At 38.8% G+C, this 27,059-nt stretch overlaps 1 protein-coding gene across 6 annotated transcripts in view; it reads left to right on the top strand.

Annotated features, from left to right (window-relative positions):
- The window catches only part of LOC5567198 (whirlin), a 506,699-nt gene that overhangs the window by 466,612 nt on the left and 13,028 nt on the right, over positions 1 to 27,059 (top strand). For 5 of the 6 annotated variants that reach the window (XM_021854220.1, XM_021854219.1, XM_021854221.1 and 2 more), the window contains 2 exons: positions 16,385 to 16,390; positions 17,086 to 17,166. In XM_021854220.1, the coding sequence (XP_021709912.1) occupies positions 16,385 to 16,390; positions 17,086 to 17,166 (87 nt within the window). The remainder of the gene's footprint in view (positions 1 to 16,384; positions 16,391 to 17,085; positions 17,167 to 27,059) is intronic. The other variant, XM_021854217.1, reaches the window with a different exon arrangement.

Here is a 27,059-nt window from a genome sequence, read left to right as displayed (position 1 = left end):
GGTGATGGTTCGTTCTTCATAATTTTAATAGATTAGAATTTTCTTAAATTCAAGTAAGTTTTTGATCACTATAAGATCTACTGCAACCATCAAAAAGTTCAAAAGATGAAAATCTCTCACATTAAATCCTTTTTACCAGAACATACTTTGGCACCTTCCAGAAAATAAATCCAAGCTATGTTAACAGAAAATATGTCGATAATGACTATATTTCTTTGTGTACAGGACATACATGATCCCTGGATATGTTTCTTCGATAGGCAAGTAAAGTTCTTCAGCTGAAAACTCTTGTTCACGTGCTATTTTTCTTTAATAAACTAGTTGTGTCATTTTTATTTTGAAGCGCCCTCATTAACGCCAAAGAGTAGAAGCGCCCTCTTGACTATAAAAACGCCCTTCAAAATAAGTGACGACTAAGTACCTCAAATTTTACGACGACAGGGCTAGTTTTCAGCAGTTTTATTTTTAAGTAGTTATATGAACTTGAAAGTCTATATAACGTAGGCACATTGCGTGCTAAGCAGCTTCAGATGGAGCTTACGAAAACAATAAAAATACAAAATAAGCTGGAAGAGAGTACTCTTTTCTACTTCGACCCACCGCACAGTGCGTTACTCCATAGACAAAAATCAAATTTCAAGTTATTTTATTCGGCGATAATAAGTATCCACAACTATTTACGGATAACATCGGCTTTTGAAACGTGTATTTATAAGATTTATAGAGCACTAAAACGACTACAACAAGCATCGTGACAGTTGTCGGAGTAGCAGAAAAACTTAGTTTTGTCGCATGTTTTCAACATTACTTTCAACTAGTATGGAGGGTGTTGAAACCAATCCATCCAATCAAAATTTGAAAGAGAACATGTTTGAAGGTTGGTAAAGTATATTTGATGTAATAAGCACACCAATTTTAACTTTGAATATGAAAAATCGGCACGATGAGTTGGCTATGAAATTAAACTTATGAAATACTAATATGTAACTTTGGTTATCGATTCAAAAAAACTTCCACCGAGTTCCACCCTAAGTCACTCACAGACATGTTTCCCAGAGTGCCCTCTATAAGATCTGGAAGATACAGCTGCAACTCCCTGCAACTCTTCGAGATTTTCGACTATTTTTCGGTATACTCCTTAACCAGCACAAGTATGAAAATGAGCTGTTTGTGATGAAAAATCCGAAAATCTCATAACGTTATGTGGTCAAAGCTGAACCAGACATTACACCAGAGCAAGTTTATGCTTAAAATAATATATTTTTAATGAAGTTTCCAAGATTCTATTCAAATTTTTTGTAAAAAACTAGAAAATTTTAAAAGTATGCGCATTTTTTGCATTAAGGCGTATAAGTCACTTTTGCAGCTATGAGTGTGAAGAGACATATTTGCAAATAACTCCTTAAATTATTTTAGGCAATAATAGTACAAATTACGAAGTTTTTCTTGGAAAATAATGAAATTGGCGCTTAGGACAGTTTTGCGATTATGCGTATACTATATGTCATTTATGCAAATTGCAGCTCTTTTCACCAGAAAAAACTTTTCCTTTCATACCAAGGTGCTTAAATGGCTTGATCTTCCAGTTTTGATTTTTGTCCCGCATCTCCATACATTCAACGCACTGTGCACCGGTGAGAGTATAGTAACACAGCGCAACAAAAATGACATTTTTGCGTGTCTCAAGGATCAAATTATGTGTCTCTATTAGATTTGGGGTTACTGAATCTGATGCCGTTCTCAGAAATTTCTCAGCACGTCACAATTTTTAGATACAGATCGCCAAAGTTGCATAAAACATTGGTTTTATTGATGTTTACCTAAAATTTGAAGTATATTTTATCAAACTTTTTTGTGATCTTATCCACCAAGCATGCAAAAGAGGACTTAAACTTTCGTTTTAGATATATTTTAGTTCAAATTTCACGATTCAATTTAGATTAAACCGATTTTTTCAACATGCTTGCAGTCTCCATACAAAATTCTTCGTTTCTCTTATATGGCAAAATACAATACTTTTCTAAACCATCAAAAAATAACATTGCCGCATCAAAAGTATTATAAACTTTGATGATAAGCATTGTTAAATACATGAAGTTTGAATTTTGTGGCAAATTAAGCAAGTAAATTGCCTTACAAGTTGGCAAACTTGCATGCAAGTTTGCTGAAATAGTCAAATTTTGCCTTTTCAACAACCAATATCTCAAAAACTAGACGTGCTATGAAATTTCTGTAAACGGCAATGGATTCAGTAACCCTTAAATAAGTAAATAGAGGTATTTTGATGCTGAAGACAAAAACGTGTTCCGCAGTGTAATTTACACAATTCTATTGATGATGCTTCTATGAAGATTTGAATAAGATACTTCTGCGTGTGAGTCGTAAAATGCACGACTTATGCTGTAAAATCATTACTTTTTTTTATAAGCACAATACGAAAATACAAAAAAATAATGCAGGCTTTGGGATTCTGATCTTGCAACATGGCTTTAAACAACAGCGATACCAATGCGCTAGCCATGCTGCCTCATCGAACTAATTGTTTTCTGCACAAAAAGTTCCCCTGCGATTCGTAATTCTGTCGCTGCAAGCACTCTTAAATGGAACCATCTTGACTGACACGACGAAAATCACGTCGCTGTGGCTTCTCATCACTTCTCAAAACTTCAAAGTTGCTAAAGAAGTTGTTGTGAACTTTGAAGTTAAAGTTATAGGTCCTGAATGTTTCGTTTGGTTCACTCTTTAGACTGAAATTCTACCCGAACCTACTTTAGCCTCTTAAGCAGCTAGAAAGTTTATACACCAAATTTTTGCAAGCTCTCAACAAAATGTTCTTATTTAAGAATCTGTGTCGATTTTAATCATTGGTCATCTGGATCCGGAGATAGGGGAACTGTGGGTAAAATGAACAGGGGGGGTAAAATGAACAGGGGGGGTAAAATGAACAGGTTAGTGTTTTACGGTAAATATGCTATACATCTATGCAAAACATAGCACCATCCTTAATGCTCAAATAAAGGAGCCATTTCGACATCTCTAGCGCGATCTTGAACTGTCAAAAGTTGTAAAAGTAAGCAAAAACAAAGTACCGTATTGATTCATATTACGGACACTTAAGGCTTCAGTGAATTACAACTAATCACTACACATATAAATTGAATCGTTCTGCACAAAACTTTAACGTAATCAGGCCTTGCAAACACTTAAATTTCGAATGGTGGGCAAAGATTCGGATTCCACATCTTTGATTCACTTTGATTTTTATTCCGGACACAACCACACTTTCGATTCATATTCCGGACACTTTGTTTCGAATTCCGGACAGCCTTTCTAAAACGCAATCAGACTAATCGAATCATTAACTACACGCGTCACGATGTTAGAAAGACGTCAAAACTAGTTGAAAATTGTAAATTTTCATGGATTGCTATGTAAATTGTTTATAAAAATCATCATTCAAATTGGGAACTTTTTGACGGCGCATTTTGAAACATTTCGAGTGAAATCTTTCCCATACAAAGTAGAGTGTCCGGAATTTGAAGCTGACCGGGATTCGAATCAAAACGGTACGCCTCTCCGTTTTCTTATATGATGTAATTTTCAATCGTAGAATTTAAGGTTTTTATGACTAAAATAATCAAAAATCTATGGAACTGCGTTGATGATGTGCAACTTTAAAGTATTTATGATAAGTAGACGGAAATAGGAAGCATTTTTATCTTCTAAATTCTTAGAACTAATGATTTGAAAAAGTTGATTCTTTGGGGGTAAAATGAACCACTCGAGATGGGGGTAATATGAACACCATAGCAGGACGAATACTACCGGATTTTATATCAGATACCGAAAGTTTTCCGGAGGAAATACAAAGACAGTAATGGAGCCATCCAAATGGTCGCGGCTGAACGTTCCATCGATTTCAGAATATCTATGAAATATGCATTGATCATGTACCAGATGCCGAGAATCATGCCACAACCCGTTCAATTTGAATGGTGTTCATTTTACCCCCACTACATGTTCATTTTACCCCCAGTATGTGTTCATATTACCCCCATTGTATGTTCATTTTACCCCCAAGTGTATGTTCATATTACCCCCGTTACATGTTCATTTTACCCCCACTACATGTTCATTTTACCCCCAGCATGTGTTCATTTTACCCCCAGTATGTGTTCATATTACCCCCATTGTATGTTCATTTTACCCCCAAGTGTATGTTCATATTACCCCCGTTACATGTTCATTTTACCCACATGTTTGGAACATCGACTCTGTGGAAAGCAATTTTCAAAATAATAATAATGTTGATAAAATTCTATTTCCATCACTATATTTCAACTTGTTACATTGCATAAACATCCTTCTTCAATTCTGAGCAATTGAAAAATAATCTGACAGCTTTATAAGCAAGAAAACATGAAAAATGCTTAGGGTGTTCATTTTACCCCCAGTTCCCCTATTTAGAATTTCTTAGGGGGACCGACGCGTAGCCGTAACCACGTAAATTTCATTAGCTGCAGATTCTTTCTTATGTTATCAGTTATTCGCTTCTCAAAACTATACTTTGATGAGAGTATGTTGTGAAAGCGATTTGGTACAACCGTTTTGAGGAACAAGCAATCATGTTTGTGGGAAGGAGTCTGGCCATTAGAGTGGTTCAAAAAATCGTTTTTGCTCCACACCGCTCATTCGCTTCTAGATCCAATTTTGAGTGTCCTCCCAAAATTTGAGCTCATTTGGATGAAAACTGAGACTGCACTAGCCTTTGAAGTTTATATGGGAATTACTATGAGAAAAGCAACCAATTCATTCAATCGGTCATAGTGTTTGCTCATGTGCTTTTGGGGATTAGAGCTACGTTGATACTACGAGATACATTCAATCATTCATTCAATCGGACGCCCCAGTAATTAGTTATTGATTTTTGAATGAGTTGTAAAACTTTGGCTGTAAATATTGGACTGTTCTCCAGTCATCACTGGATATATGCAGTAGAACATAGTAGACATGATTTGTGCGTGCTATCTTTCGCGCCAGGTGCAGCAATGTTGCCTGTTCAGAAGTTAAATGAGCACTGCTGAAGAATTTGTGACTGGATATAAATCAATAACTAATAACTGGGGCGTCCGATTTGAAAACGGTCTTCGGCAAAGTTGTAGCTGATGAATGTATCTCATAGTATCAACGTAGCTCTAATCCTCAAAAGCACATGGGCAAACACTATGACCGATTGAATAAATTGGTTGCTTTTCTCATAGTATTTCCCATATAAACTGCTTGTGCAGTCTTAGATTTCATCCAAATGAGCTCAAACTTTGGGAGGACACTCAGAATTTGATCTAGAATCGAATAAGCGGTGTGGAGCAAAAACGATTTTTTGTACCACTCTACTGGCCATATTAGGAGCTTGGAAACTTCGAAAAATATCATATTGTTATTTTGAGAGGTCTTGCAGATACTTAACCGATTTTATGAGTGGTTCAAAGAATCTCCTCATTACCTGACATTGTATAGAGGGTCATCCAAAAATAACGTCCATCATTTGGGGGAAGGTGAGGTGGATCTACGAAAGTGCACTGTATTGGAAAAACCGTGACAGAGGGGGGGTCTAGAGATCCTGAAAAACGATGGACGTCATATTTGAATCCACCCTAGCCCATATTTTAGTTTTCTAATAAAATTACTAAAAGCAAAATAGCAGCCAATGAAATTTCACATGGGGAATGCCGGATCATCGTAATATCTTCAAAACCAGATGACCAAATGTTCAATGTCGACGCAGATTATGAAACTTTGTAAAAAATGGTACAAAACTATCGGGAAACGACAATGTTATCGCGATTTGAATATTTCTTGTGATAAAAAGTGATGATGCTTGTAGGGAGGTTAAAGATGGCTTCCATACAAGAGGTATGATGTTCAAAATCTACGACTATACTTTAGAGTCCTGTGCTGAAGATCGAAGCGCTAATCCAAAGTTTAAACTCTTCTACTTATGATGATTGATGTTTTGAATAAAACCAAGAATGCAATCCATTTAATCAAAAGTGTTAACCCGTATCAGACTGAGTAAAGATTGTTATTCAAATTGTTATTGTGAACGTTAAATTCATCTGATTTAGATGCGTCTTTACTAAATGCAATCCAAAGGCTTCTAGTTTCATATATTGGCACAAGTGTACCAATTTATTCACGCTGGCCGGAATTATTCCGTTGTCCTCCTGGGTCAGGTCGGGAGAAAACTCAATGAACCTGCTTTTCTGAACAGTTTAATCATAGTAAATGGTGTAACATCTAGTAATACCTTAAATTTAACAGAATGTAACGTTCCGTTCTTTTAGCCTAAGCAAACGGCTTAAGCGCCACCTTCCAATAAGAGGCATGGAACAAACCCGCAGATCAACCTAAGTTATTCGAACCAATACCGCACTTAACAACCCAAAACGTCTCCAACAACTAACCAGAACCAATTCAAAATATTATCAAAAATTCCGAAACCGTAAAATAAATTTAGAAATTAATCAATAGAGGAAATGCTTTTTGACTAAAAGTACCCAAACAACAATCTGAAATGCAGCCAAAATTCATTCGGGACGTAATAAAACTAGTGGAGTAACCTATCCAATCTAGAAGTTAATTTTTACAAATTTAACATCCAATCCGAAGTTAATTTATTAACTTGTAATTCAAATTTATCGAGCTCAAATCGATTGCCTTAAATTTAACGTCTATTTAATTTATTCGAATTCAAAAATCCTATTCCCTACTGTGACGTCACGATTTATTTCAAATGAACGTTAAATTTTTATTTAAGCTTTCAGCAAACACTTATTTACTATAGTCAGATCTGACCTTTTTTATAATTTATTTATTAGTATCATTCTAAACATTACATTCATTATTTCTTATATCTAGGTGTTCTGTGTTATTAGACAACACTATCATCCTAATTTGGTAACACAAATTTAAGATTATATTAACATTTTGTTAACAACATATTACATTTCATTTGCCGTAGTAGTTCTGATTTTTTGCAGGTGAGTTGATTTCACCTGCTCATAAGAGAAAAAAAAACCCTTTGAATGTACTTAACCTTACTGAACCTAAACATATAACGCATTTATCGTGGCAATACAAGATTGTAACGATTTTTGCTTGAAATTATTAATTATTTTATTTGACATTTGTTCCAATGTTTCAAAATTGGATATTATATGTAACTCATTGGTACTATACCAGGGAGGAAGCTTCAGAATCATTTTCAAAATTTTATTTTGAATTCTCTGAAGAGCTTTGTTCCTGGTATTACAACAGCTAGTCCATATTGGTACAGCATACAACATGGCTGGCCTGAAAATTTGTTTGAATATCAAAAGCTTGTTCTTAAGACAAAGATTTGATTTTCTATTAATGAGGGGATAGAGACATTTTACATATTTATTACACTGTTAACATCAAGATTAGAGTCAATATACGTTTTATATATATTCCAGTCGGCTCGAAAATAATTAAAAGTGGAGCTGATAAGGTTGAGAATCACTTCATGTGATATTTGAAATGTAACAGGGACATGATCAGAATCAAAATCGGCATGAGTAATTAATTCACTACAAAGATCACTAGAATCGGTTAAGACCAAGTCAATCGTAGATGGATTTCTAGAAGAGGAAAAACATGTAGGGCTATCAGGGTATTGAATTGAGAAATATCCTGAAGAGCACTCATCAAATAAAATTCTGCCGTTTGAATTACTTTGAGAATTATTCCATGGCCGATGTTCGGCATTAAAGTCACCAATGGGGATTTTTTTTTATTTTCCGTACGGGTTTGGGCCGAAAGGTCTTAGATTTTCATGAAACTTTTTCCACAGGCAGGGCTCGTCAATATATGAATAAAAAAAATTGAGAAAAATTCAGGGTCGCCTATTTTCCCGGAAAACTCAGTTGGATTTTTTTTGTTTTCCCCTGACACTACTTATTTTTAAAAATCATAACTCAAGAACGAAGCATCATAAAAACGAAGTTTTTTTTTTATGAAAATAAAAGCAAATTTTCTCAGAAATAAAAAAAAATATTAACTGGAAAAAGTTATCCACAAAATTTTCCACCGTTGAGAAAATTCGTAAAAAAAAACCGGAAAAACTATGCTCAAAGTCTTGGAAAATTTTCAAAAAAAATTTCTAACAAGGTGAAAACTCATTCTATTATTTAAAACCAAGATGGCGTCTAAATCAAAGTTGGCCGCCAGATTTTTTCACTCAAAATAATACTCTCATTTTTCACCTGACTCGAATAAAACACCAACGATTGAAAACTTGTTTCTTTGTTGGTCAAAAGATAATGTTTGCATTGATTGCACACGCCATATACGTCAAAATCGTAGAACATGATATATAAAATCATTCATTTCATATGGTAAATACCATTGCTCACCTTGTTTCTGTAGCCTATCTTACGCAATTTCTCCTCAGCTTTCTGATGGTGATCTTAGAATTCAAAACGAGCGGTGCGCTAATGGTGAAAAGTCGATTTTTATAACAAAATTCAAGATGGTGGCCATATTAAAAATGGCCGCCAAAATTTGTTTGACTTTAAATGAAAACTATATCCTTTCTCTATACGATGCCATTAAGTTTGCTTTGTGTTACAAGCGAAATATGAAACATTTAACGTGAAGAAATACCCTATATTTATCAAAAAATGGGCTTTTTCGCAAACTGTTCAGCTAGCTGGCGTACGAGGGGTCCACCAATTTGAGAAAACCAAAAGGACCACCCTTAAGTTTAATCGAAAACTAGCGATCAGTGACATAAAATTGGAATTCTAACGATGGGTGCCGATGGCGGCCTGGTTTCAGCGAGAATTGCTCACTACGAGCCACTTAAAACCTCCGATCAAACCGATAGTTTCAGTTCCAATTTTTACTCTAGTGTTCCCGAATTTTTTTCTGGAAATTCCTTCAAAATCTCAGAAACTTTTATTTTGTGTTTCCTGAATGTATCCAAGATGATTTTCGATGTTCCCTTCAAAAATTTACCTGAAACGGCTTCAGCTTACAGCAAATATATGACTGATTTTCTCTGAATTTCCTTCAGTATTTTCCCAATGAATATTTACCGGAAATTTTCCGCAAGTTTCACCAAAATCTTGGAACTCTTTTAGGAATTCATTTGGAAAAGTTCATTTAAATTCAAAGATGTCTTTTTTCTGTGAATTTTCTTAATAATCATTTCAGAAACTTTTCCGAAAAATCAATAATTAGTACAGTAATTCATCATAATAATAAGTTTAGAGAACTTATAAAATTCTGCTTTTGGTAAGCCTTTAAGAAGTTTCTCTTGGGAGCCATCAAGAATATCCTGTAGAAATTCCTAGTACACGGTTCGAGCAAAACGTGGGAACTGCTATTGCACATTAATGGAGCGTGGCATATAATGAAGTCACATGATATGCCATGTAAACTTCAATCATGTATCATGTAGAACAACTGGATCCTGTGAAATTACGTGACATATAACACATTTCTACAGAATTTGAGACTTAAATTTACATGACTTCATTTTACATCGCATAAATGAAGAGTTCATGACGCGTAATCTTCATTATTTTAACTGTGTAGAAATCTTCTGGAGTGTGCTTAAGGAAAATAGAAAATCATCCTACGAAATATTTTTACCGAGATCCCTTTACGCATTGTAATTTGATCAAGAACACCTTAAAAACACTTCCAGTAATTTATCGAGAAATATTTCCATTACATGAATAAACTCAGACCATAAGGATACATAAGATTTTTTTTTAATCAATATCAAAAAAAAAAACTTCTGAAGGAAAATAAAAACACGAACATCATCTTCAGCATTTAAGCTGTTTAGTCTGCAACTTAATACTAGACGACGGACAAGTATGTTCCAGTGACATAGCAAAGAAATATTCCTGGTGACAAGTTTCATTTTGGTGGCTGCTTGGGCACGTCAGGAGTTAATCATCAATATTAACCTCCTTTTCCCGAGCAGCCTAGATAGCCGTGTAGTGTCGGTAGCGGTTGTTTCAACTGGCTAAGAATTAACACTACGGATTGCCTGTTCCGGTGGTAAAAGTCCACCTCACAGGTGACCCCTAATTTATGGTGTGATGCGTACCGTGCCTAAGAATGAATGGTTAGGGGGGTCTAAATAAAACCTAACCGCAAACGGAGCCTGTGGGGTACCAGGGCGCCCTCCACAGTATTGAGTCCTTCCTGTGCTACCCGGAGCAATGGTGCAGGTGACCTTGTGTTTCTCCGAGATAATCGGCTACCCTTCTTCAGTCTCTATCTTGAGGCTTAATAAGGGTGGGATTATGAATATGTTGACATTTAATTTAAATTATCACCTATATGGATTCGCATTATGCGTTTTACACAGTGTATTCTGTGCTCTTTCGCCTTTGGCGACTTTAAATAGATACCGATCTGGTTTTTTCGTTGCTGGTCTTTTTCGTGCTGAGATTGCAAAAAGCTTAATCCTGCCTAGTTTGGGTAGTGGCTACGGTTAGGTTAGCTCAGATCAATCTTCAGCATAAAAGAACAGCAACGATCAATCTTTGCAGACTCATGCAAAATGGTGCAGCCCAAGTGGCGCTAGTTCAAGAACCCTACTTTCGTAGAGGGAACTTCTATCTAGGTAACCTTGTGGACCCAGTTTTTGCTACTTTTAGCAAGCTTGAAATGGCAAACTCGCGCTCCATGCCCCGCGCATGCGTGCTCGTTAATAAAGCAATCGTTGCTACACTCATCTCTGAGTTAACTACCAGAGATGTATGTGCTGTCACAATCGATGTTTCTGTTGGTGACCTCAACAGGAAATACGTCTATTGTTCGGTATATTTACCACATGATGAACCATCCCCAACGGATGACTTCAAACGAGTTGTCGTACACTGCGTAACAAAAGGCCTTCCGCTGATTGTGGGCAGTGATGCCAATGCTCATCACATCATCTGGGGCAGCTCGGATATCAATTTGAGAGGCTCCAGTCTGATGGAATACTTAAGTAGTACAGACCTTGGATTACTTAACATAGGCAATCGCCCAACCTTCATGGTTTCTAATAGAGAAGAAGTGCTAGACATAACGCTCTGCTCGAATAGAATCAGTCACGAGTTGACGAATTGGCATGTATCCGATGAGGAATCATTATCTGATCATCGCTACATCTTCTTTGAACATTCAAATGTAACTGCGCAGACTTTGCGTTTTAGGAATCCCCGGTCAACAAACTGGGAACTCTACATTGAATTGGTTGCGACCAAATTTCATGGATATTCTCCGTCCATTGAAAATCCAAGTGATCTGGATGATGCCGTTGATACTACAACATCCTACATTATGGAAGCTTTTGAAGAAGCATGTCCTCTGCGGTCTGTAAAGACTACAAGAGGGACCCCATGGTGGAATTCCGTTCTGACTAGACTCAGGAAACAATGTAGAAGGAGTTGGAACAGACGCCGTTCAGCTGGATCAGAGTCGTTCAAGTCAGCTCGCAAGGCTTACAAGAAGGCTCTTCGTTCTGCTGAACGATCCGGCTGGAAAAACCTTTGTACAAATGTTTCCAGTTTGAGTGAAGTCAGTCGGTTGAACAAAATTCTTGCAAAATCTAAGGATTTCCAAGTGAACGAAATTCGCTTACCTAATGGTGACTTTACTTCTTCCGATGAAGAAGTTTTAGAATGTTTATTCAATACACACTTCCCCGGATGTGTGGACATAGCATCTACGGATGAACCAAATGTCTTTTCATGTAGTTACGAGTCTCTGGCCTCGGCTCGCAGTATCGTAACTACTGAATCGATTCAATGGGCACTTAATAGTTTTGCCCCTTTCAAATCTCCAGGAGCGGATGGGATTTATCCTGTTCTGCTCCAAAAGGGATTTGAGTCTATCAAACATGTTTTGAAAAAGCTACTTGTAAGCAGTTTTGCTACCGGGTACATTCCCAAATCCTGGCGTGATATTACTGTAAAGTTTATCCCAAAAGGAGGACGTGCGTCGTATGAGGAAGCGAAGAGTTTTAGACCAATCAGTCTGACCTCTTTTCTTCTGAAATGTCTGGAACGCATTATCGATCATCACATCCGTGATGTTTATTTGGCAAACATGCCTCTTCATGTGAATCAACATGCTTACCAATCTGGAAAGTCCACTGTGACTCTTTTACACAAAGTTGTATACGATATCGAGAAAGCATTCGCTCAGAAGCAATCGTGCTTGGGTGTTTTCTTGGATATTGAGGGTGCCTTTGATAACGTGTCTTTCGATGCCATATTGGAAGCCGCACGAAACCATGGGCTACCTACAATGATTACCAATTGGATTCATCAAATGCTCAAAAACCGACATCTCTTCTCGACATTGCGTCAAGCAGCGATTCGAAAATTGAGTGTTTGCGGATGCCCCCAAGGGGGAGTCTTGTCACCACTTTTGTGGAATCTCGTAGCAGATACGCTATTGAGGCAACTCAATAATTGCGGTTTTCCAACATATGGATTTGCCGACGACTATCTAACTCTGATAGTTGGTATGTGCATAAGCACCCTATTCGACCTGATGCAAAGTGCTCTTCAGGTAGTCGAGAGTTGGTGTCGCCAATATGGCCTTTCGGTTAACCCGAATAAAACATCTATTGTTCTTTTTTCGGAAAGACGAAACCGCGATGGAATTCGACCTTTACGTCTTTTTGGCACTGAGATTAATGTGACTGATCAAGTAAAGTATGTCGGAGTCATTCTAGATTCCAAACTTTTATGGACAGCTCACATTGATTTCAGAGTCAAAAAAGCTTGTATGGCCTTCGGTCAATGCCGGCGAACCTTTGGTAAAACTTGGGGCCTCAAACCCAAATATATCAAATGGATTTACACAACAGTTGTTCGACCAATATTGGCATATGGATGTCTTGTGTGGTGGCAAAAGGGCGAAGTGAGAACAATCCAATCAAAATTGGGCCATCTCCAAAGGATGTGCTTGATGGCGATGTCTGGTGCGTTCTCTACAACTCCCACAGCAGCGCTCGAGGCCCTTTTCGACGTTGCGCCACTACACATATATCTTAAACAAGAAGCACTTTCTTGCTCTTACCGTTTATGGGTACTGGATCTACTGGAGAAAAATCCAGTGAATCGTAGATCTACACACACTTCGTTGTTTCCACTTTTGGTGAATTGGGACAAAATTGTCCTTGCTCCAAGTGATCTCACAATTGCTTGTAACTTTCCTTACAGGACATTTACCACACAATTCCCTTCACGGGAAGAGTGGACGTCTGGCTATTTGGAAAGAAGTATATCAAACAATATAGTATGTTACACTGATGGCTCCCTTCTTGAAGGTAGAGCTGGTGCAGGAGTATATTCTCGTGAGCTAAGGCTGAATCAGTTTTACTCACTTGGTAGAAACTGCACCGTTTTTCAGGCGGAAATATTTGCCCTTATGTGTGGAGTGCAATCAGCACTTCAACAGCGCGTAATGGGTAAAGTCATATACTTCTGTTCAGATAGTCAGGCTGCTATAAAAGCTCTCGCTTCGGCCAACTCAAGGTCGAAGCTTGTTATCGCATGTCGAACTCAAATTGAGGAACTGAATTCAGCCAACTCTGTAAACCTTGTATGGGTACCGGGCCATTCTTCCATCGCTGGAAATGAATTGGCTGATGAGCTAGCTCGCGATGGAGCATCGCATGACTTCATTGGCCCTGAGCCGGCTATTCCAATTTCGAAGTGCTGGGTGAAGCTTCAGATAAACTCTTGGGCGGCAACTCAGCACAAGCAATATTGGAATAGTTTGGAGTCGTGTCGTCAAACAAAATTGTATATTACTGAGCCATCTCCAAAGGTGGCAAAGTATTTAACAAATCTGTCAAAGCAGAATTGCAGTCTCTTGGTCAGAGCGTTGACAGGCCACTGCCGACTCAACTATCACATGGCAAATATTCAGCGTGCTGACTCATTTGTGTGTGATAGTTGTGACTCCGATTATGGAACTTCGTATCACCTGATATGTAACTGTCCAGTTTTTGCGCAAATGCGATTCCAATTACTTGGTAAACACTTATTAAGTGAAACTGAATACAGAAGCCTGAATCTTCAGGACATCCTGTTATTCTTAACCCGCTGTGGTAATGAGCTATAGGCTCTCTTTACGCTCATGCGTTTTGCAGTGCCCTTTTTAGGGCGCTGTTCGAACCCATTGTGGTATGGAGCTACATGCTCTCATTTCGCTTATGCGATCTTCCCTCTTCAAGGGACCCCACTCCTATTTCCTCCCATCTTTCCCTTCCCTTTCCTCTCCCATCGGGTAGATGATGAAATAGGCTCAAATATGGCGATGGCACAAATCTCCCAACTGGTGGGGAACGTGCCTTTGGAGCCGGCCTTCTGATACCTGATCATCTTCAGCATTTAAGCTGTTTAGTCTGCAACTTAATACTAGACGACGGACAAGTATGTTCCAGTGACATAGCAAAGAAATATTCCTGGTGACAAGTTTCAGCGGGATTCAAACCTACACCCCATGACACGATGCGCAAAACTGCCTGACGACACCAACCGCACGGCCACTAAGTCCATTACTCTAAAAGACTTGTTGAAAGAATTTTCATAAGCGTCCCTTGAAATTTTCCATTCATAACAGTTTACATACATTTTCTGGTAGAATCGAAAAAAAAATTGTTCCTGACAAAACCCAGAACGACCATCATTTCAGTATTGTAACTTTAAGGCTGTCTTCAGTATCATGTAATACTAATGTCAAGTTCTCGAAACTGAAGTTTGCATTACGGTCAAAGTTCGCGAATTGGACGATCGCAACCCAACGTTACCTAAAAAGTAATAAAATGTTCGGTTTTGTAATAGTTTTATCAAGCATAAAAAAAGGCTTAGGGTATTCAATGAAATTAAAATCGATGGCAATGTGTCAAAACTCTTATAGAATAAACATAAATCCAATGAGTATTAGATATCGTCAAAATTTTGAAAGTTTAAATTTTCGATTGCCGCGCTAATTTTTGTAACGCAAGTAGTCGCGTGTTGTACTTTGTACAACACCCTTGGTTTTTCATGTTCAATATGAAATACCTCGCGATCTCAAAACCCTGACTACTTAGAAAGATGGCGTATTCGGCAAAGTTTTTAATAAGCCAAAGGCATTATCGTTCAAACCAAAAGTTTCGATATTTTTCCACGAGGTCTAGCGCCACCTGTGCATGAGAGTTTTGTTTTGCAGATATCTCCGAATCCTGATCACTTATGAAAATGGCGTCTTCGGCAAAGCTGTTCAATAAGACAAGAGCTATCATTGATAGTTGATTCTAAATGTTGCCACCAGGTGACGCAAATGAGCATGAAACATTTGTTTTGCAAATATCTCAGCAGCCCGATCACTTAGAAAGGTGGTATCTTCGGCAAGGTTGTTCAGTAGCTCAAAGGCTATCTTTATATAAGCCTTGAAATTGGAGATTGGTTAATATAATAATTGTCCTAGAGCTACTGAACAACCTTGACGAAGATGACATCTTTCTTAATGATAAGGATCCTGAAATATCCCCAAAACATTTGTTTCATGCCCACTAGCGCCACCTGGTGGCACAATCTCGAAATTCTTGTCTTGAATAATGATAGTCCTTGAGCTACTGAACAACTTTGCCATCTAAGTGGTCGGATCCCGAGATATCCGCCAAACAAAAGTTTCATGCTTACTAGCGCTGCCTTGTGGCAACATTTTGAATCATCTTGCTTAAACAGTGATACACCTCGATTAACTGAACAACTTTGTCGAAAACGCCATTAATCTAAATGAACAGGCTTCTGAGATGTTGGCAAAACAAAAGAAAAAGTTTCATGCAATAAGAGCCACCTAGCGGTCAAATTCTCAATAAATGAGATACCATCAGATAGCACTCCACATCCAGGACAACTTTTCTGAAGACCCCATGTTTCGAAATTATTTGTGTTTTGAAATCGATTTCAAATTGTACTTTACTTGAACCGTATAAAGTGCGTTAATTATTATACGACTTCTACCGCATTATAAAGGGCCATACTGTAAATATAAACAGTCGAGTATTGTTCTCAAGAAAGTTCTTGAGGAATACATTTTGGTTTGGTGTCGATAGATATCTTCGTTGTAAATTGATAACATATAAATCACAACTGTTTTACAAAGTACAACAGCACGACAGCCTGAATGTTAATCGTTTTGTAAAGGTCTGGTCCATCTTTGTGCCGCCATCCACGAAGCCGACATGATACCACTCGAGCTAACTCATAGAAACTATGTTCTTTTAATTTACACTTCTTGGACCACCATTACTAACACCTTCTGATATTTTCATGCTTCACTTCAACAGGACCAGGTAAGCTAACGGACCGATATTTTGCTCTAGTTCATTAGTTTTAACATTACACTGTAAATGTACGACCTTTTGTTTGGTTTTGGTTATCTTTTGGGTTTCCAATAGTTCTGAAAGCAACATTATCATGGTATTTTTAAAGTATATTTTGATCAAGGTCTTATTTGAAAGATATAAATTATCTCACTTGCGATCATAAGATAAGGGAAAAGAAACCCCTCACGTAGGCACACGTCCCATGTACTTGAAATACACTAAAAAAATACACATCCAATACATACTCGATCACCTCAAGATATAGAAAACCTGTTATTAAATAATGATTCAATACCTTACCATGTTCATATCAGCTAGAAAATTGTAGAATATTATTCAAACTTTTATATCCATTCCCTTTGCTAGAGATAAGAAAATTTATAATTAACTAACAGCTAGAACATTACAATAGAGGTCTAAGAAGTTAAAGCTTAGAATAGGACTTTTCCATAGTTTCTTTTTAAATCTAGCTTGGAAACTTATTCCAAATAGCGAAACATAGTTCCGATCTTTACAATTATTAGAAAATTCGTCAAACTTCAGTCCCCTTTTTCCATCCCTTTTTTTTGTTCAAACTGCCATTTTTTCACCTAACTCTCAAACTTTCATCGGTGCTGCTATTCCAAACATTGTGTGTTGTTGTGTACGTTACAATTTTCCAGGGGAGCTACTTAGATGGATTACGATCACATTTAGGTGGTTTAACGCAACGAGTCAAATCTTGGTACTGGGGAAGACCTCTCGTAAGTGCAATTTATTTGAATTTTGTATTTTCCCGAACAAAAAAGTGTCAGTTTTGGTTCTGTTTTTTCACTTGAAGATTTTTTTTTTCTCTTTTGAAGTATTTTACCATTTGTGTCTCTTTGGACATGTTTTGATTTCAATAATCACCAATTGAATAATTAAATCAAAATTGCTGTTGTTTTTCGTTAAAAATATTCAAATTATTATAAAATAATTTTAGTTTTGTTTTATTGACCTTTTTTTGCAAAAAAAAATACTCCTGTAATTATCAGTACCAAAATATTTAGAATCTGCACCAGTAAATTGAAAAATTGCGAAGCACGAATTGTGTCCATTTTTATAGATATCGTTTCCGACGCAAAACACATTCGTTCATTAACCAAATTTCGTTTCGTTCCTAGCGCTTTTAGTTCAGTGCTTTGACTAGCTGCCTTTTGCTAGCTTTTGACTTTATCAATAGAAACTTTAGATCTTTTTCTGATAGTATTTTTCCACCAAATCTCGATGTTTATAGTCACGTATTTTTTCATTTAGATTCTCACATTGGAATGTTTTCGATTCGTATTTCAGTCTGGTCATCATTTTCTCTAGATGTAGTTTACTGATGTTAGATTGCATGAAATTCGTCAATTCAAAAAACAGAACGTTTGAGCATGAGTTGAAATAAAAAATCCGATCAATTGGTCCAACTAACAAACTAAATGCAATCGAACTTCACAACACTTTCACATATTTATACAAATGGACACTTATCTGTTCTTTTCCTTTATCCACTTTCGAATTCCGATGATCCAGTTTTGTTCGTTTACTTTTCAGCACTTTTCTTGATTTTCCTCCTCGGTTTATTCCATCGTAAGTTTCGCTTCTCCTTTTGCACTGAGCAGCATGAGGCACTTCTTAGTATCGAAGATCAAAAGTTGAAATGACTTTGTCAAATTTTTCTCATTTCCATTTCTGCCAGTAAAATTTGGTTTGAAACAGTAAACGATTTATTTAGCTCCTCTCTTTCTCTCTCTTTTTTTCATTTTGGTTGACTTTTTGGGTTTGTAGTTGTCGTGATATAGTTTATATAGTTCACTAGTAGATCATTCGCATTCCTAGCCTTACTGCAATCATCATGACAATTTTAAATAGCTCTTACGTGATAAAATAAATCATGCAAACATTTGTAGATCAATAGTAGTCAAACGTCGGAAAGCACAAAATAAGCGCATTCATCCATGAAAGCAATTATATATGAACTGAACGAAAGGAGAAATAAGAATTAGAAGCCAACTATTAAAACAAGTTGTTCGTAATTGAGTTTTGTATCTTCCAAGAAAAAAAAATGAATTGGGTGGACCTTATTTAGGATTCAATTTTAACAGACGTAACTCGTAATCTCTTGACGATAAATCATGGTTCACACTAATTTGGGCTCATACACCAAGGTATAAAATTTTCCGGTAATCATTGAACTCCTTTAAGAAAATGCCCTCAGATCGTAACTTGTAACGTTTCTGACATTGATGAATAAGATTTACAGCCAAACAGGCAAAGTAGAATTCCCATCACGTTTAAAAATCATCGATTGCTTACGGTTATCCAAAATCTTCTGTAAGTGACGGCCTTCGTATCTACAGGCGTAATCAGAGATCCATCAGAGGTTTATGAACAAGAAACATACCCAAGTAAATTCAAGCAAACATATTCTTAAAACTTTGGAGTCTAACATCTTTCTAGGGTTGAAAATCTAAAGACATGTACTCGAAGCCATTCTTGTACAACCTAGAACGGCACCGAGCTCAAAACTTGACATTAGGTGTGCCTAACCATTGAGAAACTTTCCATACTGCTCTTGTTCCTCTATCCCCCCCAGGACTACATCACGCAACTTCATCGGAAGAGGGCTGTACTTATGCACTTCGTCAGTCTCAGCCTCTAGCTGTTCTGTTAGTTCGCGTAATGTCGTCAAAAACGCTGCTCACTATGACATTTCTACCATATCTCTGCGACTACTCGTTTTGCCTATAGGCGGTTGAAAATCTCGTCGGGGCTTTGGACAGCTTTCTGTGTGACGACGCATATTTCTCTTGGGTTGGCCTCACGTCAGAGCCCTGTTGAACTTCTACTGGAAGCTCATGCGCATTTCGTTGCTCTACGACAACTCGTTCTCCGCCAAAGTCGGCCCAGCGATTCCGGTTGGAGGATGGCTCCCATTTCACTGGTGCTCCGACGACCCAAAATTGGTTAGTGACGATCGATGCTACTCGGCCTAGTCCCCGACGGTGGAGCTAACCTACTCCGTTTACGCGTTTCTTCATGCATCGATACTGAGTGGTCGGTGGAATGCCGAAGTCGGTCCTGCGATTCCGGTGGTGGGAAGCTTACGGCTTTTGCTGGTGCTGTTTCGCGAATTACTCAACTAGACCCTGGCGGTGGAGTCAGCCTACTTCGACTTCACGTTTGTCGGCCGAGTGCCAGGATCGGATCTGCAATTACGGTCGGACGATGACTTCCGGTTTGCAGGCGCCCAGACGACTTATTACCGATAGGACGCTACGCTCGCTCTATTCGATTTAGTCCTCGACGGAAGATCTAGCCTACTCCGATTGCGGTCCAGAGCTCTCTGGTCTTCACGCTATCTCCTTTGCAGCGACGACATAATCTGCGTTATCCTTCTGTTCACCGCATTCCAAGTGCTTTCATGCTGGCATATGGTCTGCACCATGTTGTTCGAAATTAGGACGCTTGCGGTTTTGACATCATTTCGCTTCGTATACCCCTGCATCGAGGGCAGTCGAGTATACCATGCTCCGGTGCCTCCTCTATATATTTGAACAAGCCGGACAATGTGAAGAATCTACGTGTCCGAATGTGTGCAGATATTTCCGGAAGCATCCATGGCCTGACAAAATCTGAATTTGGAAGAAGTTATCTTCTTCATGTTTCCTAGTCGTCTACGTCTCCGAGTTATTCCACTCCTGCTGCCACTTGACGATTGGTATTCCTCTAGTGTCCCTTTGCTGGTAGCATGCAATGTCCTAAGCCAGAGTAATGCAGATGGGGATCATTCCGGCGATAACGCACACTGTCTCTGACGATCTAGTGCGGTAGGCACTCGCCACCCGTATAGCCATGTACCGGAACGTACCTGCAGCGTTCCTCGATTGCTTTTGATTGTCAACGCTGCAGCCCAAGCCGGGACTCCGTATCTCAGTATAGACGATGATACGATGGCCAGAAGACCCCTTGTTCTGCTCCTTGGTCCTCCAATGTTGGGCGTAATCAGTGTTAACTGCTTTCGCTGCCTTTGCGCAGGTATAGTCTACGTGGCTGTTGAAGTTTTGCCTGTCGTCGACCATTACTCCAAGGTGCTTTGGACAGCGCTTCAATGAGATTGCGTATCCTCCGGTGTTGATCTCGAACTGCTGAACCGCCTTGCCGTTGATGACCAGCACCACCTCAGTTTTGCGATAAGGCAAGTGCAGCTTGACTCCAGGCATCCACGATTCAATGATGTCTAGCGATTCCGCCGGCAGCATTTTCACCTCATCCGCAGTCTGGCCAGTTATCACAAGAACGACGTCATTTGCGAACCTGACGATATCGATTCCATTTAGCAAGGTTAGCACTTCATCGTACATCATTGTGTCGTAAACCAGTACCCGATGCCGAAAGTTGCTCTGCAGAACATTACACAGAAATTCGGGGACCCGCATTCTGTGAAGAGATGCGGCGGTTGCCTCCCAACTGGCACTATTGAACGCGTTCTTAACATCTATCGTTACCACTACTCAGTAGCGATTGCCTCTCCTCTTCTGCTTGAACGCTTTCCCCGCGCACGCGATGACTGTCCGCATAGCGTCTACCGTCGAAGTCTTTTTACACATTCGCCAGCTTGCCGAGGATGACCATCTCCAGAAGTTTACCAAGAGTATCCAGCAAGCATATCGGTCTATATGAAGCAGCATCTTCTAGAGGTTTTCCCGGTTTTGGCAGCAACACCATCTTCTGCATCTTCCATCTGTCTGGAAAGCAGCCTGTCGCTAGACACTTCTGCACCGCTGTCATTAATATGTCTGGGAACGCCAAGATTGCTGCCCTTAGCGCTACACTAGGGATACCATCTGGACCGGGAGCTTCTTAAACTTCAATCCTTTCGCAACTTAATAGCTAATGCTCGGCGTTAGATACTTGGATACCGGCGTTTTCCTCATCTACATCAGCGTATGGTGTTGGTGGCCACGCAGTGGGAGCAGTCGTAGGAACGAGACCGTCCACTATCGACATCAGTTTGTCGAGGCACATCTTTGTCATCACTACTCGATTTGCGTAAGCGTCCAGGCACAACTCCTTGTAGCAATTCGATTTACTCGTCGCTATCTCCCGTTTGAACTCGGCTCTTGCCGGTAGGTCAACTTACGCTCTTCCATGCTGGTTTCCGATCTAGATCTCTGCACGCGTCTTCTGGCTCTTAAGCAGGCTGCACGGAGGGTGCTGAGTCTGTCGTTCCACCAGTATGCAGGACACCACTGACTCCTTGGCTCCAATTTTGTTGGCATTGTTGCATCACACACTCTCGCCAACGCTTCTGGCAGCTCTCCTTCATCCATTTTTGGAGCGTCGCTTACTGCTCGGAGTACTTCGACGAAAAGATCCTTGTCGAAATGTTTCGTCTTCCACCTTCGTTCTCCATTCCTCCTCTGCCATTATGCATAACTTCTCTGGCAAACGCTAACTCTCTAGTTCTTATTAATGATCAGCGACGGGTTGCAAAACGTCATGTTGTTGATGGATTCCCTACCGTCTTTGCGAAATGTGCCAGCAAGATCGTCGTTGCACAGCCTTACAGCAAACTGTATCCTCTCGCGTTGGTCAGTCTGCTACCCCACTCCACGGCCCAAGCAGTGATGATTACCGGCGTTCGATCGATTAGCTTGTCGGTTAGCACATCCAACATCTGGATGTACTGCTCCAGTATCCGACTTGCTGTCGTCTCTGCTCTGTCTGCTACCCAATTTCCGTTATCGGGAGGAACACGATACGGTTCTACAATGATTGCAACGTCGCATTTTGTTTCCGTTGTCGACTGCCACAACAGTAGTTGTGCGACAATGATTGAGGTTCACCTGCCTTATCTTCATCACCATTACTACCCTACCTTCACCTTCTGATGTTTGGGGCATACACCTAGGAGTCTGCAGACAGTCCCTGCCAACGTGACCTTTTTCACCACACTTCCTGCAGTGTTCGGACCTGTCCGAGTCTTTGCAGTTTATTGCCCGGTGGCCGAAGTCCATACATCTGAAGTATTTTACTTTTGCTGAAGCATCTCTCCACCGAATTTGTCTTCCATTTCAGCGGGCAGACCGACCATCCCACCTTGACCTTACCAGCCCCGATGAGGCTTTCACACTTGCCTTCTTACCACGATTACAACTAGCTCCTTCAGTTCTGGATCATCCCTCACTCTCCTGAGAATCTCCGCGTAGGTTGTTCTGTCAATTGCCTCTATTACAAGAGTACCATTCTTGAACCTCTCACGAGGAGACCATCGCTTTTTCTCTTCTTCGATGCTTTTCTTTTTCTATTCCTCTCTTTACGTGCTGTACTCTTCTCCTTTTGGCCTTTCACGGTGTGCCATTCACTGCCGTTATTCTGCTCGCTGACGCACTCATTGTCGCTTTTGGGATCATCCTGTTTTCCTGGTGTATACCTCATTCTTTTCCCCGAGCGGGTAGTTGTATTGCTCCTAGGCGTCTCCTGTAAACCGGCTTTGCATTCTCCGAGTATAATGCCCTTTCGGCTTTTTTTTTTCTCTCTAATCCGCAATTCTTTCTGTCCTCGTTCTGCGACTGTAACGGCGGATTTGATGCACGTGATTAGCAGCTTGATCCTGAGGTGTACATTGTTTTTGGTCTTGACGAACTCATAGAGTTCGTTGACCTTCCTCTTTACTTCCGACAACTCCGACTTCTCATGTTGCCAGTCGTCGTGATCAGTGCCACTCCCAGACTTTGGTGTGAACACTTGACTCAGAAAGCCTGCATTCCGCTGGTTTCCCGGTGGGTCACTCAGTGTGCTGCATTTGTTAGTGCTGGTTGCAATCGTCTGTGGTCACTGGCGATCTCGGCGTATTCGTTTCCTCCGCTAGATTCTCCATCAATAGTCATTATTTGCTCCATTCGATTGGGCCTTCCATCGGGTCACTATCTCCACTCGTACATAGTCGCCTCTCGTGATCCCATGGTTGTCTATGAAGCATGGAGGCCATATTAGGGTTGACACAATCCTTCATGGGGGTTGTGTTCAGAGCCGGATCGGTGTGAATCAGGACAGACATGTGAGCCTACTCAACGATGTTGGTGACGAGTATCGAACGTACATCAGGACGGAGACAGTCTCCTCATAGTCCTATTCACCGTTTCAAATTGGTGTCACCCTTCCTTACTCAGGAAACAGTAGAGTACACTGCCAGCCAGCCCACGACTGTTAGTCGACGTATCCAATCCGTAGTCCGTGTCCTGTCTGATGTGCTGCGCTGTGACCAGTATACCATAATCATGATTTTACTGACAGGCATCCTGATGTGCTGGTTGGCACTCCAGAGGGCTAAGGCACTTTGAAAGCGGTACCAGGTCGCTTGTTTAGGGCTATTTGCAGATATGTGTTTTTTTTTTTAGAGATTCAACAGAGTCCACTGCTGAACCCCCGCCATATCCTAGGAAGACCATGCTAGAGCTCCTGGTCAGATGGACCAGAAGCTCGGTCACCTCCTGTAGGAAGTGCTAAAGGTGGTATTTCATACGGCTGTATGGATGAATTTCGCTTGGGAAAGGCAAGAATCCCAAGCTCCCACCTGGCACCCCATCACTGTAGGTGATGTAAGAAGGACAACAGTGTCCAAGTACGCAAACCTTAGCTGGTGGCCTTTGTCATCGTTTGACCCGTGGAAGCGTGAGGTAGGGGCTTGTAAGGACAGAGATATGTTGAATGCTCTTTTCTGGTTGTCTACTCACCATTTTGCAACCACCGGAACATATGTTTATGAGCCTATTTGTGTATAAATGTGGTTCATAAACCTTCGAGAAATCATTTGTTATGGTTGTAGATCTGAAGACCTGAACTCAAAGGAGTTTTAGGAGAACCTTCAATAGTCACTGTATTCAAAACATGATAAACCAAACTATATGAACCTGTGTGGATGTTACCCTAAATTCTAAGGTTCCGTCACTCGTTGCACTTGTTGATCTGATGATCGGTACAAAAAAAGTTTTTGGATAACTTTTAACAGTCGTTGAACTCAAATCTAGGTATAGATAAATCATATAAATGCGTTCTAAATCTTCTGAAAGACCACTGGTTACGCTTGTAGAACTGTAGGTCTTCACTAAAAAATGTTCTTGTATAACCTTGAATGGTTGTTTTACGCAGAACTTGACGGAATATATCTTTATGAGCATACCTTTCAGAGATCGCTAGTTACGCTTGTAGATCTGAAGACTTGTACTTAAAGAAGGTTTTGGATAACCTCGAACAATTGATTTGGATTTAATTTTGCACATGTTTTTGGTATGGTAGAATCTGAGACGAGACTCGCGGAGACGGTCTTCTTTTTCTGCGATTGCTGAGTTGTTTTTTTTTATATTCCACTCAGTGTTTATATCAATCTTGAGCAAGCCGTTCAAGCTCTCACATGACCATCTCAGCAAAAACTGTGTCATTTGAATCACACCGAAGCATAAACGGCATTTTGATTGAAATATCATGCCAGAAAACGTAGCAGATATTATAAATAACTAATCTTGTGTTTAGATTTATCAGCATGTTTGGAAAAACTGCTCCGCTGGCTGAGGTTTTTAATAATAGTATATTTTGAATTCAATACTTTTCACTTTCTCAGCCATGAAAACGATGAGCTGCATTTGACGTTTCGTGACAGCGGATTCTGGGCTGCATATGACGTTGATATTTTTCTTCTTCGCGAGTCTCTCTCAGGGTAGAATAAGTGTTATTGAAGGAAAAATCTATCAGCATGACTCGAGAATAACTTTTAAAAATGGCATTTAAATTTATAAATGGAAATGGCCCAGAATTTATAAAATAAACTCATTTGTAAAATTCTTACTCCGATACTGTGAATTTTAGAGAAAAATTTCCTATGAAGAAGTCGTGTTAACCGTTTGGATTATTAGAAAAAAATATACACTAAAAAAATATTTTATTATTTTTCATTAAAAATTCAAAAATAAATTTTAAATTTTAAATTGCACAAAAACTTCATTTGTAATATATTTTAAATTTTCACCATATAATTATGATTGCAAACAGATGTTCGGGACAAAGTTTCATGATGGAGAAATTTTTAATTTTTCTAAGAACAACTTTTGGCTGATTTTCAAAATTTCTCTTTTTTTTGTCAAAATATAAACGCTCTGATGATACAATAAGAATCCTTAAATTATTCTGAATCATAATGATCATCTTGATCACTTCTCTAGGAGTGATCATTTCCAAATTGTCTAAAGTTTTATGCAAAAAAATATGAATTAAATAATACAATTGAACATTTTTATTAATTATTTGCGATTCTCCATGGAGGAAAATAAGTAAGTGGAAAGAAATATGGTCTTGACTCTCGAAAACGCACTATAATTGATGGAGAATCGCGAATAACTAGTTAAAATGACCTATTTTAATACAGTAGTGTCTCGATTCAGTCAGCCCCATGCTGCATTCAGGGTTGACAAAAAGTGAAAAGAGCTAAAATCGGGATAAAAAATTTAGACTGGTTTCAAGTTTTGTTTTTACTTAAGAACTTAGTTTTATGATTTTGTCAATATAAACATTGTTTTTTTACTCCATTTTCTATGTATCATAATCCAAGGTAATATTGATAAGTTTCTTGGATAATTATTAGGAATTTAAATTTTTTAAATTTGTATAGACACAGCCAAGGTCATAATTGACTTTATGCACCCAATATTGCCAGTTAAGATGTGTTTAGCCTAATTGAAATAAATATAAATTTTATGCTGACAAAATCAGGCAAAAAAGATGCTTAAATCGGGGGTAGACAAAATCGAGGGCTAACAAAATTGGGTCATTACTGTAATAAATAATATTTTTTTGCCTTAAACTTGACATAACTCCAAAATGGCTACTCCTAGAGAAGTTATCCGCACAATCATTATGGGTTAGAATCATTTCTAGATTCTTATTGTATCATCAAAACGTATTTATTTTGATGAAGAAACAAAATTTTGAAAATCGAGCAAAAGATGTTGTGAGAAATGTTTTTTTTTTTTTAATAAAAATTTCTCCATCATGAAACTTTGTGCCAAACATCTGTTTACTATCAAGATTCTATAGTGAAAATTTAAAAATAATAAAAAGGGAGTTTTTGTGTAATTTCAATTTTAAGTTTTATTTTTTAACTTTTCATGAAGAACATAAAATATTTTTTCTGTGTATTTTATTTTTTCTTGCAGCCCAAACGGTTCGCCACAACTTCTTCATAGAACATTTTTCTCTAAAATCAACAGTTTCGGAGTTAGATATTTTCAAATAAGTTGCACGCATAAATGTATAGATCATTTTTAAAAGTTATTCTAGAGTCAAAAAGATCGATTTTTCTATGGAAAACATTAATTGTACCATACCAAAAACATGTGCAAAATTTATTGCAAATCGAAGATGGTCGAGTTCTGTAACTGACCGATTAGACATGAAATTCGTCTAATCCTAAAGTTTTAGGGAGATTTCCTATTAAATTGAGTTGATCCTGGAATTCCAAGAGGACATACATTGCAAGCGGACTTGTTCCTGGCATCTCAAAAAGATTTATCCTAGAATCAACATAATATTTTTTCCCTGGAATTCACAGAACTGCTTCAACAGGACCTTATTG

The sequence above is a fragment of the Aedes aegypti genome, chromosome 3, assembly GCF_002204515.2.
Source record: "Aedes aegypti strain LVP_AGWG chromosome 3, AaegL5.0 Primary Assembly, whole genome shotgun sequence".
In the NCBI taxonomy this organism is placed as follows: Eukaryota; Metazoa; Arthropoda; class Insecta; order Diptera; family Culicidae; genus Aedes; species Aedes aegypti.
This window is presented reverse-complemented; position numbering and strand designations above follow the sequence as displayed.